This window comes from Cynocephalus volans, chromosome 9 (genome assembly GCF_027409185.1).
Source record: "Cynocephalus volans isolate mCynVol1 chromosome 9, mCynVol1.pri, whole genome shotgun sequence".
Lineage (NCBI taxonomy): Eukaryota > Metazoa > Chordata > Mammalia > Dermoptera > Cynocephalidae > Cynocephalus > Cynocephalus volans.
Genome location: NC_084468.1, coordinates 14,976,949 through 14,997,349, shown reverse-complemented (window position 1 = coordinate 14,997,349; position 20,401 = coordinate 14,976,949). Strand labels below are relative to the sequence as shown.

At 47.8% G+C, this 20,401-nt stretch overlaps 1 protein-coding gene across 1 annotated transcript in view; it reads left to right on the top strand.

Annotated features, from left to right (window-relative positions):
• The window catches only part of FAM184B (family with sequence similarity 184 member B), a 143,044-nt gene extending 122,667 nt beyond the window's left edge, over window positions 1-20,377 (top strand). The window contains 9 exon segments of the mRNA XM_063108847.1: window positions 474-686; window positions 5,076-5,229; window positions 8,408-8,571; window positions 11,104-11,276; window positions 14,102-14,248; window positions 16,158-16,275; window positions 18,104-18,208; window positions 19,222-19,421; window positions 20,284-20,377. Coding sequence (XP_062964917.1) covers window positions 474-686; window positions 5,076-5,229; window positions 8,408-8,571; window positions 11,104-11,276; window positions 14,102-14,248; window positions 16,158-16,275; window positions 18,104-18,208; window positions 19,222-19,421; window positions 20,284-20,377 — 1,368 coding nt within the window.
• The last annotated feature ends 24 nt before the right edge of the window (window positions 20,378-20,401 follow it).

Genomic DNA, 20,401 nt, shown 5'->3' with positions numbered 1-20,401 from the left:
TAGATATACGAAATAAATCACATAGTATATTAGAAGGTCATAAGGGCCTCAGGAAAAAGAAAACACAGGGCAGGGAATAGGGGGAAGGAGGCAGTTGGGTGGTGGGGAGTAGGGCATAATACTGCATGGGGTTGTCAGGAAAAGCCCCAGTAAGGAAGCATCTGAAGGAGGGGAGGGAGGCCACCCTGTGGCTCTGTGGAGGGTATTCTCGTCCCCTCTCCATTTCTCTTGGAAGGGTTCTGCTCTAGCCCATCTTCCCTGCTTTCCTGGCATTTGTGGTTCTAGCTGAGGAGCTCTCAGAAATCTGGCCACCCCCAGGTACTTAAAGCTTGCAGTTTCCAACCCCCTTAGAGTTCCCACGGATGGAGGAGGCTCAGCTAGGCCAAGATGACTTTAAGAAAGCTTTTATTTAAAAAGAAACATCCCAGGAAGAGAAAGGAGCCCGGACTGAGGGCAGGGCGCCCGGTGGGCAGGTCTCACAGATGCAGCAGGCTCTGGAGCAGTGCGCCAGCGACTACAGGGAGGACCTGCGGGAGCTCAGGCAGCTCTCGGAGCACGAGAGGGAGAGGCTGCAGCGTGAGCTCCAGGAGAGCCTGCAGCAGAACCAGGCCGTGAGAGCCCAGCTGGAGGCTGCCCACCAGCGAGCCCTGCGCATGCTGGAGAAGGCCAAAAATCAGGAAGTCAAGGTAAGGGTGATGATTATGAAGTCGACTGTTTCCTGGGTGTCTGCTGTGTGAGCACCACCTATGCACGATAAGGTGCCTTCTGTACGGTATCTCCAATCCCACAGTCATCTTATGAGGTCGTTACTATCGTATGCACTTATTGTAGATGAGGAAAGAGGCTCAGAGAGATTCAGCTACTTGCTCAGGGTCACACAGCTAATAAGGGGCAAAGCAAGGATGGAAACTTAGGTCTGTTGGGCTTCTTGTATTGCTTGTCCTTACCTGAATGTGACTTTGATAACATAAGAACAACTTGCTTTTGTGACTTGAGCAGTGTCACACATGATGTGTGTTGAGGAGTCAGGCTCAACCCAGCAGCTAAAAGGGAAAGCACAGCACAAAGCTCAGGAAGACCGGCTCAGCAGCAAAGACCTTCCAAAGGGTTTGGAAAGTTGTGGTGTGGTGGTCGGGCCCACGACGATGTATAATCCAGCAGGCATTTCAAGCACGTTTCATCTAGCACCTTCTATGCCTATTCTGGCATGGCTTGAACATCACTTTCTCAGAAGGCGTTCCCTCCCTTAGGAAATTCCTTAAAGAAGTGTCCCATAAGAACACAGGAGCAAACCATGGAAGAGGGAATACAAAGGAGCTAGGATACAGGAAATCCAATACAGGAGCAAGAAGGAAGGTTTCAGGAGGCCAGCTGTGCCGCTGGACAGCGACTCAGTGCAGACTGCAGCAAGGGGCTGAGGGCACTGGAAGAGATGTCTCCAGGGAAAATAGAACTGACGGATTCTGTGACAGATTTGGCTGTGTTGAAAATGGTATCGAAAGTGTTTTACTTTTCAGCTTTTAGAAGTTGGAGGAAAACTTAGCAAAGTATCCAAAGAAAACTAAGCAAATTTTTAAAAATCAGCAATTATTAATGCAAGGAAAAACAAAAACCTGCACAAGGTAAAACTTTAAATCATAATAGTTTATTTAGCTCGTCAGTGATATTTACATGTTCACAATAACGAAAAGACAGAGTGTATTTCAATATATTCAGAAAGTGATAGAACTGTGTATAAGAAATGGAAGGCATAGAGTGTATGAGATCTAAAATCCTCATCTATCATGATGGGAAGATAATTCATAATTGCAAAAATAACCAAGATAGAGCAGAATGGAGATATTATCTTTTTAATGGTGGTAAATATCAGAAGAAACAGCTAAAAGAGTTGACAATGGCTGCCTCTGGAGAACGGGATGCAGAGAGAGAAAAAGAGGGAACGAGGTTGCTGGTTTTCCTTTCTTTTAACTGTTTGGCTTTTCATATTATGTGCATGTATTGCCCTGATAAAAATATAAAATAAGCTTTAAGAAAAATAAATTAGAGAATGAATGTGAACGGCCTGGCACTTACTAGGTGCTCAAAAAAAAAGTGAGTTCCCTTACATCTTTTATTTTTCTAAATCTTTTTCCAACTTGGCTTGCAATCTACAAGAGCTCAGGTTGATGACGTCCCAGGTTTATTAGCTGCTGGGTAATGCTGGCCTTTGTGTTCGCCTGAGCTTTACCCCTCTGGGCTGCAGACCTCAATCCCTTGCAGGTGGCAGAGGAAGCACGGAGGCTTTGCTTACCTGTGGGGAAGGACTTCCAGGGTGCGGGCGGGTTTGGATGAAGGACAGTCTGAGACCTAGTCGTGGGAGAGGGACAGGATATTCTACCCACCAGGTGTGCCAAGCTCCAGTCCCTGGAGCCCCTCGAGCCAGATTCAGGGAGTCTTCATTGCTGGCTCTAGTCCTCATGGGGATGGTGCCAAAATGAAACTAAAGAAGTGAAGTCTCAATTCTGATTAGAAGTACCAGACAAAAAGTCATTCCTAGTACAGTGTAGTGATTAAGAATGGGATGCCTGGGTTCAAGTCCTGGATCTGCCACTTATGAGGTGTGGGAGGTCATTTAACTTCCTCGTGCCTCCATTTCCGCACTTATAAAATGATAAATAATAGTATGTATCTTATGGGATGGTTTAGAAGATCAAAAGAGATAGTACAAGTACTTGGAACAGTACGTGGCTAATTAAGGGTTCAACTTTTAAAAGGTCCACTCTTATTACTCACTTATTTATTCTGAGGGTATTTATTGAGTGGCAGCTGCCATGTGCTACCACTGTGAGGAGCTCAGGAGATACCAAGAAAGTTAACACATTGTCTCTTCATATGGAGCTCACCTCTGGGGGACAGGCAGCCACTTAAGCAGGTGGCTGTAATTCAGCGGGTCAGAGCATGAGAGAGTTACTTAATTTTTTTTGGGAGCACAGGAAAGGAGACTTATACATATGGGACATAGAAAGACAGGGTGATAATGGGTCCCTTAGGAGGCCTCAAACTGGCCACAAGAGCAGGGAGGCTGGAGAAATTGAGCAGGGATGAGTCTCCACCTGGACATAAACCCTTCGTGCTACATTGTGTGGTCCTCACCGCCAAGGGCTAAAGCAAGAAAGCAGGCAGTTCTGACCTGCACTCTTGGCTGTCCCCAGGGACAGAGAGAGGCCAGGTCACAGAGTCACAGAGTTTGGCTCCCTCTTTTGCAAACCTGTGCTTCGACCTCTCCATTCCCATTTCCCTGGAGAGAAAAATGTCACCAATTAGCATTCTCTAAGACTTGCAGCAAATGTAAGGAGGGAAAGTATCAGAGAGTTGGAATCTTGCAAGGCTTTTCTGTCTTCTCATTAAATAAACTCACAGTGGAATGACTGGGTTGCCCGTGGGAGGCGTACAACCATTTCCCTATTGCTGCTGGGGAAGTGGCAGAGACCAAGGCTGGGGCAGGGTCCAAATGCCCTGCCGGGCTTGGGTGGCTGACTTGGGCTCAGAGATGGCTGAGGGCTCCCCTAACAGGAGCCTCACGCATTTGGAGAAATCCCATTTCTCCTTGTTCTGGGGGCTGCATGAGAGGGTGGAAAGGGCTGGGCACAGTCCTGCCTCCACCTTTACCTGACTTCAGGCAGGTTCCTCTCCTTTCTCAGTCCCACTTTCATCCTCTGTTAAAAAGGGGGAGGATGATAATTTCTGCATCATTTCTGTGTGACCTTAGGAAAGCTAATTCATCTCTCCAAAACTTAATTTCCTCATCTAAAAACTGGGGCTATGTATTAACTGGAACTCTCTTAGTTGCAGAAAAACCAGAAACTGTATTCGTTTCCTATTGCTGCTATAACAAATTAGCACAAACTGGGTGGCTTACAAGAAGACAGATTTATTGTCTGACAATACTGGAGGTCAGAAATCCTAAAATCAAGGTATTGGCAAAGCTGTGCTCCTTCTAAAGCCTCTAGGGGAGAGTCTGTTGGGTTTTTTAGCATCTAGAGGTTGCCTGATTTCCTGGCTCCTGGCCTCTTCCTTCATCTTCAAAGCCAATAGCGTAGCATCTTCAGATCTCTCCTTCTCTCTTTCTGGCTGCTACTTCCACCATCGAATCTCTGATTGACCTTCCTCCATCCCACTTATAAGGCCCTTATGATGGAGGCCCACCCAGATAATTTGGGATAATCTCCCATTTCAGTGTTCGTAACTTAATCACACCTACAAAGTCCTTTTTACCATGTAAGGTAGCATAACTCATTTTCGGATCTGGACATGGATATCTTAGGGATTACTTCTGTACCTACCACAGAAACCAACTTGAGCTAGGTTAGGCAGTAAAGAGACATTTATTAAAGCTTACATGGCTGACCATAGAACATGCTTTGGGTGCTTGACACAGAATAGGCCTAAACAAAAAAATGTTTATTGAGTGAAAGAATGAATGGGCAAAAGATAAGTCAGTAAATGAGTAAAAAAAAGAATGAATAAACAAAAGAATGAACATATGAATGAACCCAAAGACAGAGACACTGCCAGTTCTCAGGACCAAACTAACCCAGGGACTAAAAGTGGTGGAGACAGCCTGCCTCTGTCATTTCTGCTCTGCTCTGCACACCAGCTCTGGGCTCTCTTCTCAGATGGCTGCCTCCACCCCCTGGTCATGGGGCAGATGTAAGATGTTCACCTCAGTGCTCCTGAGTGTATTAAATTTGGAGCCTCACAGTGTCTGTCTAGCTGTCTGTCTCTCTCTTTCTGTCTTCCCTTCTCTCTCCTCTACCTCCTAACATCAAATTCCCAGTGAAAGAATTCTGATTGGCCCGGCTCGGGAAAGGCATCCACTCTGGTCCAATTAGCTGTGGATGGGGTTGGGTTCACATGGTACAGAATAGCTGCTGTGGCCAGGCCATTGCCGGAGCATCCCTGGTATCCTGATAAGGCCTACTCAGGGGAAAGGCAAATGCTCAGAGTTTCCTGGCTCAGAGGAGCTTAGAAAAGGGGACAGGTCTTGCACCTCTGTGCGCACTGTCATGCCTCCTTCCTCCTGCTTTTGCCCACAGGCCATAGAGGAGCGCTTGAAGAAAGAATCCAGCCACAGCCTCCAGATCCAACACCAGGCACACCAGCTGGAGATCCAGGCCTTGGAGGAAAAGGCCAAGCAAGAGCTGCAGGGGGAGCGTGAGCGGATGCAGGCCCAGCAGGCTCTTCTGCTAGGTACACATCCACCGTCCACCTGGGAGGGCCCGGCCACTGCAGGGTCCACACATGGAAACAACAGCAGGCTGAGGGGTCCAGGGGTCTGGAGACACACAGGCTACAGTGACAATCCTGGCTCTGCCACCAACTAGCTGTGAGACTTGGGGCAGGTCACTCTGAGCCTCATATTCCTTTTCTGTATAATGGATGTACACTTGTCTCCATCTCATCATGTTGTTGTGTGGATTAAGTGAGACACTGAAGTGCCTAGCATATAACATGAGCCCAGTGAATGGAGATACTATTATTATTATCGTTATCATTATTATTATGGAATATAACCCAGATTCCTGCACCTTCATAAGAGTTTCATGGGGTTGCTTCAACCTCTCATTTCTGTTCTGAAGGTTTCTGCACACGGGGAACCTTAGGCCTCCAGGCTCCTGCATGCCCCTGTGCTTCCTCTACCTGCCCCCACATTATCCCCAGCAGGAAACTCAGCCCCTCTTCAGTTTCCACATCACAAGCCACGCACACAGATTGTTCTGGAAGTTAACGAAGGCAGGTAAGATCTGTGGAGCCAAACTCCAATATTCAATAGCCGTGTGACCTTGGGCAAGTTGCTTAACTGCTCCGTGCCTCAGTCTCCCATCTGTAAAATGAGGATAATAATTTGCATTTGCCTCATAGGGCTGTAGTGAAGATTACATGAGTAAATACTTGAGAAGTGCTTAGAACAGAGACTGGTATATGGTAAATACATGGTAGTATTCCTGAATATTCCAACATTGCATGGCTGATTCTGGAGCCCTCTCTCTGTTTTTGTAGATTATCTCTCATGCTCATTTTTGCTTTTACTCTCATTTTCCATCCCACTCTTAAGAGCAAGACAAATACCTCTCCTTACTTCATGCCTAGCATTAAATACCATATTGGCTTTATTAAATATTTCTTCTAAACCCAGACAGGGCACTCCTTCAGAGAATTCTGGGGAAGAGCATTTTCTTTACCTCTGTGAGTGAGTGAGCCCTACCTTGCTGCTTAGTTGAGTTTTCATTACTCCTGTGTCCTGCTGACTGCATGCTTCTGGAGGAGGTGATGTGATGAGGAGCAGGAAGGAATGAGAGAGTCCCTCAGACTTCCCAGTTAGCAGCTGCCCTGGAATGGAGGTGGCCCTCATGCAAAACGCTGAAGTTAGCAGCATCTAAAGAAGATGCGTTGTACTAGAACCCAGGTTGTGCCACATGGTTCAGTCCACGGCTCCCCAGGTACAGGTTAGGCTGGACACCCTGGTGATTCCAACACCCAGCAGCTGTGGGCACAGATATCCCTGCCATCCCTTCCCTGCTTCACTGATCCCACAGCAGCCCAGTTCTTTCCCGAAAAAGAGAATCAGATTATCTGTGGATGATGGCAGGAAAAAAAAAATAGAATCAGGAAAAACTTTGGGGACAGTCTGGGATTCTCAGCACCAGTCCCAGGAAGAAGGGGCTTTGTGGACTCTGTAATGATGATAGCAAATCACAGGCTTCATGGGTAGTTTTGGGTGGGTAGGAGCACCTACCACAATAAAAGGATGATATTAACTATTCCTGGTCCCAGTTATTTCTATTCCCATGTCTGTGTGAGACGCAGCTGACCTGCAGTATAGGTCAGTGTGTGAGGGGCAGAGAGGCTGATTGTCTACCAGAAGACCTGGTGTGCTGGAGTTGGGACCCAGACATGCTGGATGGGTGTCAGGTGGTGAATGGATGAAGGGAAGGTACAAGAGAGGGGCGAAGGTAATGAATGAATACCCTGTAGCTTATTTTCTAGATTATTTGCTAAAGCATTTATTGCACGTGTTTTTGTGATAGTGGTTTTCAAAAAAGTGGGTTGTGTTCAAGTTTATTGTTTAAAAAAAGAAAATAAGTACAGAAATCACTTAATTAAAATTCTTTTGGGGAAGAAAGATGATCTAGTAAATTTTTCATCTTAATATCATCAGAATATATTAAGCTTTTATATGTGTTAATATATTGTACTTTCAAGAGAAGCTTAGTAAGCCTGAGGGAAATCTTTTACAACTGATACACTTTTACAGTATCATCAATTGTTACTCTAAACATCATTTGTTGATTTTTCAAATATATGTTGAGCACTTGCTCTTATGAAAGCCTGTACTAGATGCTTATCTTGGGGCTTTTGGAATGATCAGAACAATGTTTCCAAAGTTATATGCAATAACTAAAATGTAGAGAGAGTCTCAAAAGTCCAAAACAGAAAAGTACAGTATCAAATTTACTAGCACTTGAAAATTATCTTCTTTTTAAAAATTAATGGCTCACTGAATAACATCTACTCTATCATAAAACATTCATTTTGAAATAACTGTTCTCTTTGCCCTTCAATCATGCTGGGAAGTCCTACACTGCTAGAAACCAGTCACCATCCTTAGAGGAGAAGCTCGCGTTTTTAGCCTCACTCTCCCCTGAGTTAAAGAGGGCTTGTACATTTCTCCTGGATGGCTCTGGCTGTAGTCCCGATCCTGTTGGGATGACATGCTATCTCCTGCCTCCATGATCCAGCCAAGACCCCACGCCCATGGGAAGGAAGACCTTTGAATGTTTTGTCTCCTTAAGAGTTGACATAAATTTCAAAATTTCTGACTTGAGAAGCTCACCCCCAGAAGAAGCCCAGAGGTCATCTGATAATTTGCTGTTCTTTCCTTGGTTTCCTGACTTGGTGCTGAGGCCAAGTGTTGCCTCAGGATTCGGCCCTGGGCTCAGGCCGTCCCACCCTAACTGGCTACCCATCCTGACCCTAGCAGTGGCCAAGCCTGTGGTTCAGAGTAAAGGAGAACCACTTAGCGTTTTGAATCCCAACTCCACCACTTAATAGCTGTGTTGCTCTGGGTAACTTACTCACCCTCTCTAATGCTCAGTTCCCTCATCATAAAATGGAGCAGGGGTGGAGGAGATAATACATACTAGTTAGGATGGTTGTGGGGCTTCAATGAGAACAGTTTTCAAAGAGTTTAGCACATTTCATGCTCAATACATGGTACTGTGGTTACTGTCATCTTGGAATAAGTTTGGGGATCTGAACCCAAAGCTTTCAGTAGCTACCTACTCCACCCCACCCCAGAGACTGTTGTCCCTGCAGGACAGACTTTAGCCTTGACCGTGCATCTGACCTGCTGCTCTTTCTTCTCCAGAGTCCCTCCGGCAGGAGTTGTCAGAGCAGCAAGCTGCCTGCTCTGAGCACCAGAAGGACTTGGAGGCACTGCAGGCCAAGCTGAGGGCTCTGGACAGCTTGGGCAGGTGGCAGACCATCAGCCAGTGTCCTGAGGACAGCGAGGACCATGCCGTCACTGCAGAGGTCAGCGTCCCTGCTCCTGCCCACACCACACCCCGCCCTCTTAGAGCAGCATCAGGGCCACAGCGAGAAGCCCCATAAAGGATAGGTTCTGGGTACTCGAACATTCCCCTGCCTGAAATGCGCAAGACACATCTCCTTCCTTAGGCCTTGAGGATACCTGCCGGGCTTGTAGGCTCCCATCTTTGAAAAGCAAACACAGGTTTGAATGTTGCACATTGTTTATAATTCAGATCCAGAGGCATCTCAGGTTGTTAGTGCCAAACAGGCCCTTGACACAGCTGGTCCGGGTCACTCCTTTGGATCTGCAGGGGAGTTTCTCAGAACACCTTGCCAGACAGACTCCCTGTCTAGACTTCACTGTTCCCATAGTGGTGGAGGCCTTGTTGTCACCTAGGATCGGGCTGAATCTCCTTGAACTTCCTGCTCAGACTTGGCCCATCGGCCCCTTCCCTGCATGTCCACAGTTCCGACTCTAGCTGGATGGCGCAGAAACTGCCTGACAGCTCAGGCCTCTCCCTCTAGCCTATTGCATTTGGCTTCAGGTGTTTGTCTGAAGTCCAGCACTGTGCTGTATAAAACCCTCAGTGGCTCCCATTGGAATAAGCTCCAAATGTCTCAACCTGTCATTGAAAAGCCTCCGCCACTGGCTACAACCTGTATCTCTAGCTGTATGCCCTCTCTGCTCGCAAACGTGGCATCTGCACCCTCCTCCTGACCTTTGCATGTGCCACTCCTCCCGCCTGGCTGCCCAGCCCAGCCCTCCATGCTGGGGCCCTCCCCAGCGCATGGTGACCCTGACCCTCCACGGTGACCCTGACCCTCCAAGCTACTGACCACTTTCGGTTGCTACAGCTGCTCTGGCACCAGGACCTACTGCATGGTCCAGTTAGGAACCTGTTGTTTCATGATGTCCTTGTTTCCTGAACTGGATTGGGAGTCTTTTGAGAACAAACCATGTCTGCTCTGCCTTCTCTCATCCCTGCCCCAACTCCCAGCTCTCAGCCCCAAGTTCCGCACACATCATGGTCTCCACCAGTGGTGTGGATTGTGGTGCTTAGCCGGTGTCCCAGCCCTGCTGAAGGTCCCAGGGACCCGGGGATCATTCATGCCAGATTTTGCTGGAGCTGAGCACAGGAAGATGATTTCTGTGTTTAGTGAGAGATATTTACAAAGGATGAATCATAGGGAGTTTAACCCATTCAGTTAAGTCTAGCAGAAGGAAGACAGGTGTTCCATTAGGTATTCTAGATTGTTGGGAGCCACTGGTACATATGGAAGGGGACAGGGCAAATGTGGGATGGTGACAGCAGGTGACGGGCATGATGGGAATCAGTCCTCACCAAAGGGCTCTGGATAGAAAACAGGAAGCACTGGGCACATGAGATGATCCCTGGCCACCCACACTCCAGCCCTCACCTTCACCCCATAGAAAGGAAGCCCTGAACTTTTTAAAAGGAATAGCATAGCCTTGGGTGAAGACCCACACAGGGAGCAGATGCAGGACCGTCAGCCAGGAGGGGCAGCCCCAGGGAGCAGGAGTGAGACAGGGGAGGGGGAGGGGATACAATGCGAAGACACATTCCTAAGCTGGAGGTGTTCCCTCCTGCTGGGATCTTCTGAGAAGCCCTGTGAAATAATTCTCATATTTGTCCCACCCGGGGACAGAGGGGCATGCATTTTTCCATCAGTTTCCGTCTCCCATTGGTCAAGGATGGTCCCGTAGCACATGAACCCCCCTGCTCTTGCCCTTCCTGGCTGTGCCTTTGTGAATGCCTGGGCGCCCACACCGTGCAGACCCCAGAGCACAAAGCAAGAGGTTAAGGACGCCGGCTACAGATCCTCCCTGTGCAAAGCTGGTCAATCTCTGTGTGCAATGAGCAAATATACACAAGCCTTTGGGCGTGTTTGAATGAATCTGAAACCAGTCACATTCACTTGTCCACAAATCCGTGTTTCTGTCCGAACCACGGACATTCTAGCGTAAGTTCATTCAGCAAGCACTCACGTGCCACCTACTGAATACCAGCCACTGTGCTGGGTGCTGTAGGACTGCAAGGCTGGAGAGGAGACGGCTGCTTTCCCCGAACAGCCCCAGTCGAGTGGAGACCAGCGTGTAACCACGTTAGTGCACTTCAGCGTCACCCTACACAGTCGACGTTGGGTTCGGTGGTATCAGAGGACCGCGGGCTGTCACTTCTCGCCTGAGGGTCGCAGTAACCTTTAGGTGGGGACTCCAGGAAGGGGGACGACAAGGGCAGAGGCCTGGAGGCGGGAAACGGGGGGTGCGTTGCTGGCCTGGGTGTCAGCCGCGCTCTTGGCTCACGGGTGTTATTAAACCTTTGGCAGCCTGATGTGGCCAACTCCCAAAGCAGGGAAACTTTGGGAAACTGGACGACAGCCCCCAAATCAGGGGCTCCGGACTGGGCGGAGCACACACGAGTGTCCATCTTCGCTGCAGCTCATCCCTGGTCCTTTGGGCCTTGTCCCCCCTTGCGCCTCCTGAAAACACTCTTCTGGCTGCCTTCTCCTCAGGAGCGGGGCGGCCCGGGCCAGGCCGAGCCCCCGCCAGGCGCCGCGGAGCAGGGTCCGAGCGAGGCCTGCGGGCTGCGGCGGGAGAACTCGCGCCTCCGGGACGCCGTGCTGCGGCTGCGCGCCGAGGAGGGACCGCGCCGGCAGGGGGCGCTGCAGCTCCGCGACCCGCGCAGGTCGGTCGGCCCCAGCGTCCCGCCCCCACCCTGCGGCCGCCGAGCCGCCAGACTGGGCGTGGGCGTCCCCCGCCGCAGGCTCCTTCATGCACTAGCGGTTCACTGATGTCACCCCTCCGCCCCATGGGAAGTACCGGTGCTCTAGGAATCCTAGATCTTAGAACTGCAGAGGACTTGCCTTGAATCAGGAGAACTATTTCCTTGCACAGCGGGGTATTGATCAGACCTAAATGACACTGAAAGTGTCCTCAAATCTAGCCGTAGGGGGACAGTGTGGTGGGACAGTTCACAGGGCTGTGCGCTCTTAGCTAGCTCTGTGCTGTTAACTGCAGTGTGACCTGGGCTGAGCCCGCTAACCTCTCCCAGACCGTGTGTCCCCATCTGTAAAGCGGGGGTGACACCTCTCAGGGCTGCTGTAAAATGCTGTGAACTGTATGCAAGAGGCTGGGCACTCCCGGGCGTGGAGGAAGCACTGGGTAGATTGTGAAAGTTAATAACTTATTATCGATCCTGAACTCACAGCCTTTTCTCCCCCTTGTTGGAAGGTGTTTAAGTCAAATTCAATTTCTTTAATAGATAAAGGACTTTCCAGGTTATCTTTCTTCTTGAGTGAACTTTAGCAGTTTGTAACTTTCAAGAAATCTGTCCACTTCATTTACCTTTTTGAATGTCCCAGTCCCACGTATAAAGTTGTTCATAATTTTCCCTTTTTGTCATTTTAATGTCTGGAGGACCCCTTTTTCTCCCTATTATTTGTCCATTATGTCGGCTCAAAACTGCTTTGAGCCTTGGAAGTACTTGCTCATTTTATTTTCACAACCACTTCTTTATAAAGGTGAAGAAAAGAGGTTCAGGGAGGTCATATAACTTGCTTCACATCACACACATCACACGTTGCTATACATAGGTGTAGGAAAGGCTGAGGTTTTCACTTTGGTTAACAAACATAATTCTGCCTCTTTTGCATGACCTTGGGCAAGTTTCTTAAATTCTCCATGCCTCAGTTGCCCAGAGTATGGGGGGATAACAGGACCTAGCTCACAGGTTGTTGGAAGAATTAAAAGGGAACATGTGAAGTGTGGTCTGGCCGGTTAGCTTACTTGGGAGAGTGTGGTTGGTGATGGTAACACCAATCTCACGGGTTCGGATCCCCATACCGGCCAGCCACCAAAACAAAAACATGGAAAGTGTTTGGAACAATGCTTGGTATATAGCACTGACTCAAGAAATGTCAGCTGCTATGGTTCTCAATAGAATCACCTGGAAGGCTAGATGAACATATTACTGGACTCTTTCTCCAGCATTTCTGATTCAGTAGGGCTGAGGTGGAACCTGATAATTAGCATGAATTAAAATTGGTTAAAATTTGCATTTCTAACAAATTCCCAGGAGAAGCTGATGCCAAATTACCAGGATGACACTTTGAGTACCACCATGAGTCTATGAATCCTTCACTCTTGCTGCAGTAAAGGGCCAGGATGAGGGAATTTTCCAGAGGCCCTGGAATTCTTCATGTCAGGGGAATCCTCTTTTCCAGGCAGAAGCACCTGGCTAAGGTTAACCAAGGGAGAGGGTGCCCTGTGGGCCTGAGGTAGCTCTGGGTTCCCAGCTGGACCTGCCCCCCCACCCCAGGAGCTTTGTCAGTCGCAGGTGCAGCAGGTCTGAGGAGGGGCTCAGGAGCCTGGATGTGGACAGAGGCCCCAGACGACTCTAATGCCCAGTACAGGTGGAGGGGGAGAGCTGCCACCAGGAGGAGGGGGTCATCCTGAGTCCTATACTTGGGGGTGGGGGAGCAGTTCCCTGACCAGGCTCATGTGGCTGTGAACTAACTCAGGCCCCAACTGGGCTGAGGTCATGGGGGCTCCCTCCCCAAGAAAACGGCAGACCTAAGGCTCATCTCAGAGGCAGCCGTGAGTCTGCCTGGCTGAGGAGGAACACATTAGATTCCATTAGTGACTTACCATGTGACCCTGGGCAAGTCCCTAGAATAAGGAGGTTGGACAGAGTAGGGACTCCTAACCATTTTGGGTTACAGCCCACTCCAAGTGAGGAAAGCAGTGACCCCTTTCCTGGGAAAAGGATATAATCACACAAAAATTTGCATGTACTTTCTGAGGGTGACAGACCCCTGAGGCTTGCCTGTGGACCCTGTAGTGCACCTCCTCTAGGTTAAGAATGATAGCTAATGGTTGGACATGTGCTTTGTGCCACGGACTGTTCTGGACATGTATGAACACAATTCTTCCTTGTATCAATCCTACTTATAGGTGCCATTGTCCCCTCCATTTAACAGATGAGGACACTGAGCAGGGAGCAGCTTGCCCAAGGTCCTGCAGCTAGGAAGTGCTGGAGGAGGCCACAGACACAGACAGCCTGGCCCTAAAAGCTGCTCTCTTACCCCCTCCCACCCAGCTCTTCCACCCTGGCCTAGTGGTCTCCCAGGTCTCAGGGTCCCAGCATGCAGGAATTCCAATAGAGAAGCTCAGCCTCCAGGCCTCCACTTGCCCCATGTGAAGGGAGTATTTTCTGGGACTCTCCCCCAGGGCTGTTTTCCACCCCTTCCCCTGAAGGCTGCCCTTGTGCTCAGGGTTCTCCTTCATGGAATGCTGGGGGGATTTGAGAAGGGGTCCCAAAGCGGGGCTTGTCCTGGACCCCGCAACTCAGAGACACCGGCTCTCCTTCCCATGTTGTTCTGACCTCAGATTCATAACCTTCCCCCATCCAGAGACTCAAACCAGGCATCCAGCAGAGGGAGGAATGAACCCCAGACTCAAGGGGCTCAGTCCCCAGAGCCTGGGCAAGCCATTTACTTCTATCCCCTGCAGCTTGCTGGAGGAGGATCAGCAGGCCCAGCGGGCCAGGGAGGTGGAGACACTTCGCCAGGAACACCGGAAAGAGATGCAGGCCATGGTGGCAGATTTCAGTAGCGCCCAGGTGCGGCTCCAGACCCGGCTGGCTGCCCTGGAAGCCGAGTAAGTGAGGCCTTGGGCCCCAAGTTGGGAGGGACTAGCACCATTTATTAGGGTGACCAACTCATCCCATGTCCCTGGGCTTTCCTGGTTTTAAAACAGAAAGTCCCGAGTTCCAGAAAGCTCCTCAGTGCCAGGCAAACTAGGATGGTTGGTCACCTTCATTTTATGAGGCTGCATTCCCTTTTCATGCAGAGCACTGAATCCTGGCCTCAGTTTAACCCTCACACTTGGAAGAAATCAGAAGGATGGGGCTACTTTTTTATGAACATTTGCTGTGTTCTAACATGCATCTGTCATTTAATCATGACAACCGTCCTTCAAAGTGGAAACTGTTATGTCCACTGACAGATAAAGAAAGCAGGGGTCCCTCATGCATGCACACATTCATTTATTCATTCAACAAATATTTCTTAAGGGCCTACTGTGTGCCCTGCATTGTTTTTGGCTCTGGAGTTACAGCAGGGAACAAAATAAAGACCATGCTCTCATAATACCCACAAATTCTGGACAAGGATTCAGACAAGAAGTAGCAGACAAATAAATATTTAACTTCATAGCAGGTGGTGAAAGGGCTGGATGAAAGGATCAGGGTACAGAGAGTGGCAAGGGTGGGCAAAGAAGGCTTCTCTGAGGAGGTGACATTTAAGTACAAAGAGGCAAGAGAACAAGCAAGCCATCTGGAGGAAGAGCATTCCAAGCAGAGAGAACAGCCAGTACAAAGGCCCTGGCGCCCGCTTCACATGACTGAAAACAGCCAGAAGGCTCCTGTGGCTGAGTGGAGTGGGTAAGAGGGTGAGTAGTAGGAAATGAGATGGTGAGGAGATCTGGCATTGAATGGGAAGGAGTTTGGATGTGTTCAGAGTGCACTGGGAAGCCATTGCCAGGCTTTGAGCTGGAGTGGCATGGTCTCATTTGCCATTTAACAGAGTCCCTTCCTGGTGCTGAGAGGAGTCTGGGGGAGGGTGGTGATTGGCAGGGAGCCTATTTTAGGAGGTGATTGCAGTAATCCAGGTTCAGACAAGTGAAGCCACTTGCCCGAGGTCCTGCAGCATTAAGTGAATTTAAATGTCACCCGTCTGACTCTCACTCTGCACTCTTAAAAACTGTTCTCTACCATTTGCAATACAAAACAAATTATCCCAAAATGACAGTGAAAGGATTTACCAGCTACTGTCTAATGGTACTTAACTGTATGCTGGGTACCCATTATCTCACTGAATCCTCACAAACACTCAGTTTCATGCCCATTTTAAAGAGGAGGGAACTGAGGTTCACCGGCAAAATGCCATGCCCAAGGTCACATGGCTAGAAAAAGGCAGAGCCAGGATTAGAGCCCAAGTCATCCCACCCCAAAGCCTTGGCTTCTTATCAGTTCCAGTCAGTAGGTCATCTGCAGCCCACGTCCTCCCCTCCCCCCACCATCCAGGGAGTTATTTCTCTCTGGCGTCAGGCTAAGGGGCTTTGGGTACCTGCCACCTTAGCTGCTCTGCCCGAGAACAAGCTTATGTTGTGCTGTGTGTCCCCCAGCAGAAGGTGCCAGAGTCACGTTGTCATTAGCCTGACCTGCTGACCACGGGTGGAGTGGGGGGCATTTTCCTTCCCAGGGCTCTTCTCCCAGCAACATCGGTGGCTCTTGAAGCCTGGCTCAGGGCAGCATCTGTGTGCACACATGGGCCTTTGGTTCCTTGGCCCTGCAGCCTCATGGTAGCTAACAGGTGTCAGACTGGAAGTTGAGGTCCTGGGTTCTTCAGCCAACTCACCCGGTGGCCCTGGGCAAGCCTCTGCTTCTGTCTGCGCCTGGGCTGACCAGGCAGGACGTACGACAGCATCCCCATTGTGTCCCGTTGTGCCCCGCTCCTTGTTGAGGAACTGCTGTAACAGGGACTAACCGCATGCCTGCTCACAACAGACTGAAAGATGCCAGAGAAAAGCCGGGGAAGGGAACGTCCAGGCCCGAAGACCTCCAGCTCATAGGCCGTCTGCAGACCCGCCTGAAGGAGAGGGAGGAAATCATCAAGCAGCTCACGGTGAGGCGATAGGGTGACATTAGCGCAGTCTCGGCCATGCACCCGGCCTGGACTCTGCACAGCTCCCCCAGGAGGGTGTTTGCTTCATTCCTGGCATTTCTCTGAGTGCCTACAATTCCACCTTACAAAGAATCCATTTTTTTTTTTCTATTATTTTTTTAAAACACTATACTCACTAAAAAAATTAATATAGGGAAATAGAAGGCAAAAAAAAAAAAAGCATTCTACTCTCAAGTCCAACAGCATTTACCTGCTGTTGAGTTAGTTCAGCTTTTTTTAAACTACAGAATTTGGGAAAATCTAGATTTGCCTTAAATTTTAGTAGAATTGATCAACAACAACAAAAGTTACTATTGATCTCCCTTTTGTAAAAATGACCACCTCTTTTCTAGTTAGCAAATCCACCCCCCTTGAAAAGTTATCACCACCTCCTTCTGATTCTGTATCCAGCAGGCACCAAGGACTCATGGTCATTTATCTGGAATGGCCCTCCCCTCCATCTGCTACTGCCCTTTTCTGCAGTCCACCCACCCCACCTGCACGTCTCCTCATACCTTGACTATTTCCTTAGGCTCTCACCCAGCGTCCCCAGGCCCCACGCTTTGGTCAGAAGTTCTTTATATCGCCCCAGCTGGGACAGATCCTAGTGGTTTACTTTCAGCTCTAGGGACAGAGAGTGATTCAATCCTGTCAATGTGGCCTGCAGAGAAGGTGGCAGGAGACCTAGCTAGCCACATCTGTCTAGCCACTTCCCACCATCTCCACCACCAGCACCTAAGTCCAAGCCCCATGACCTCTCACATGCATAATGGAGAATCCATGAACTAGTCTCCCTGCTCACTCCAGCTCCCCCCCACCATGTTGACCTCATAGCAACCAGAGCGATCTTACAAAAATATGTCTGATCACAGCACAGCTCTGTTTGGCTCCCAGCCCCTGCCCAGGGTTTTCCATCCTTCTCAGTGTAAAATCCACAGTCTTAGTGGGGCCTGTCCAGCCTCACATCATTCCACAACATACACACACACTCCTCTCATAACACGCCCCATCCTGCCCCCTGTCCCAGCCACACTACATTGTTTCATGTCAAGACACTAATAAGACAACTTACTCAGGAAAACTTAACCAATGACTGGATATTAATGATATTAATAAGGAATTTTTGTTCATTTGCTAAGTGTGACAAAGCTATTATGTTATGTTTTTTTAAAAAAGAGTCCTTATCTCTTAGAAATACATATTGACGTTTTTACAGATGAAATTATACGATGATTGGAATTTGCTTTAAAAATAATACAGCAGGAAAGAAAAAAGTGGAAGATGACACATCACACGAATAAAATTGGCATATAGTTATAATTGCTGAAGTGGGAGATGGATTTCATTACCCTCTACTTTTGAATTCACATATGTTAGAAAATGTCTACAATATAAATGTAAAACAACAACAAAACAAGGTAGGGAAGAAAGAAGGTCCTTTGTGTGCCTGGAGTTTTTATTTGTTTCTTTTAATTATTAACTTTTTGCAGTAGACTCATACTCTCAGATGCTAAGAATACTTAGTATAATACTTGGCTTATCCCTAAGGCATAAGCTTGCCCTTTCCTTTACAGGAGGGGCTGGGGACATAAAGGCCCCAGGAGTAAAAGTGCTTCCTCAAAGCTCTAGTGGCTGGCAGCATGATTCCCATTGACTTCCCCTCCTTCCCCTGGACTTCCTTATTCTCTGTATTCTGCCCTCACAGCCATCTTCCCTTCAAGTCAAACTTGAAGGTGTGGTTAGGCTGTGTGGTTAGGCCCATTTAGACTCAGTTGTATTGGTTTTCCAGGAAGAGAGAAGATTTTACTACGCAGCATTCCCCAGTGCAATATCCCATCGAAATCGGTCCTTTTCTTTCAATCCTCACCCAGGATATTTGACCCCTTCCATGAAGGTAAGTTGGTTGTGCTGGTGCTAATGCATTATACATTTCTGCTAGTTTTATTTTTTCTAAAGGTAACTGCACTTTATTGATGGGCTGGTATATAATCAGAGGAATATGAATTGAAAGAAAAGACCTACAGGAAATAGTCCAAAGTCTTAATGGTGTTATATCTTACTGGGCAGATTATGTGTGGTTTTTATTTTTTATGGGTTTTTGTGTTTCCCAAATTTTGTACAATAAATATGTGTTACTATTAATAATCGTTCTATCTGGATGATGGGAAGGAGAGGGGAGAGAGTAGTATTCTTCTACTTCTTTATTTCCTTACATAGTCTTGGAATTTGTTATGATGAGCATATTCATATCCAAGTCTCTTACCTGATATCACAAAATCCTAAAAACTCTAAAAAATTAGTGTTTCTTAAACTTTCTCACAGGACAGTAAACCTAATGTGACCAGAACTGATGTGACCTTATTTATAGTTTTTACGTGTCCTTCATAGTGTGACAAAATTTAAGTTTAACTCTAGAAGTATTAATGTATTTGAGGACAGGGTGGGCCCAGCGCCTTCTGGGGTGTTACATGGCCTTCTTTTTTTTCTTTTTAAATGACTGGTAAGGGGATCTTAACCCTTGACTTGGTGTTGTCAGCACCACACTCAGCCAGTGAGTGAACCAGCCATCCCTATATAGGATCCGAACCCGCGGCCTTGGTGTTATCAGCACTGCACTCTCCTGAGTGAGCCACGGGCCAACCCTTACATGGCCTTCTGAAATAAATTTTTTTTTTAATGTTGAATTACAAAACGTATTTGTCTCAGAAGTTTGTGGACCTGTGTTTTTTAAAACAAAATGAAAATAGGAGGGTAAAATGCTTTTAAAAAGATAACATGTAAGTATATAAATAAAATTGTTGCCTCCTCTCCCATATAATTTTGGTTGGGTGGGCCTTATTTACTTTTATAATAATACAGTTTTTTTGTGTGTGTGGCACTAACAGACCTTTCCTTTAATACAAACAGAAAAAGAAGATGGAGGAAGTGCCCAGCCGAGTGGTCAGTGTGCCAAACCTCGCCTCTTACGCAAAGAACTTTCTGAGTGGAGATCTGAGCTCCAGGATCAATGCCCCTCCAATAACCAAGTCACCCAGCTTGGACCCAAGCCCCAGCTGTGGCCGGCCTTACAAACCTACCCAGTCTCTAGATGCAAAAACTGCCTCGAGGTAGGGGGTGGTGTATGCTGTTATTCCATTTCCCCATAAATAGAAGGGAAATTAGGATCTTTTTGGGCACCCGCTAAATACCCGCATTTGGACAGATATAAAGAATAGCAAAACAAGCCCTGCCTTGGAAAAATGATTGTGTAAGAGGAGGGACTATGTCATTCTTTGGAAGAGGTACTATTCCTGTTAACAGATTCCAGAAGGCCTTTTTTCATGGATGATTAGACAAGGGACATTGAATGACTTAGCTGAAAACTTAGTGTGGGTTACACAGAAGGTAGACTCTCTTCACCTGGACTTGAGGTCTGGATTTAAATTCTTCTCCTCCTTGTTCTTAGCTGTGTGGCCTTGGGCAGGTCATTTGACCTCTCTGGGTCTCCTATCCCCACCTCTAAAATGCAGATGATACAGCACCTACCTCATCAGATTGACGCGAGACTAAAGGAACTAATCCATAGGACATCCTTAGCACAGAACGTGGCACAGAAGTGTTCAGCACATTTTCACTATTATTATTAAGGTTATTTCTCAGGATTTATTGTGTCATCTTGAATTTTAAAGCCTTTTAATCTGTAGGTTTGGTTGATCGTGCATAGTTATCTTAGATACAACCACTAAGTTTTAAATGAAACAATGGACCAAACAATGGAGGATCTTCTGTTTTAACAAGAGGAAATCAGACACTGCCTCCCCATCCCCATCCTTTACAACTTGTTTTCTGCTACTAATGTTAGCCAGTCACATTCTGGTATCTTTTGAAGAGTCATGAGGTAGTTATCATTCCCCGACAAGATGGTGGGTATTAAGTTGTTTACTGAATAATTTAAAAATCATGTAAGAAACCTTCTTTATTTGTTTTTAGGACACCAGATGGTGAAACAGCCCAACCCAAAGAAACCCAGCAGAAACAGGGCTCTCCGCACCAGGAATGGTTTACCAAGTATTTTTCTTTCTAAACTGATCTTTGGGATACATCACAA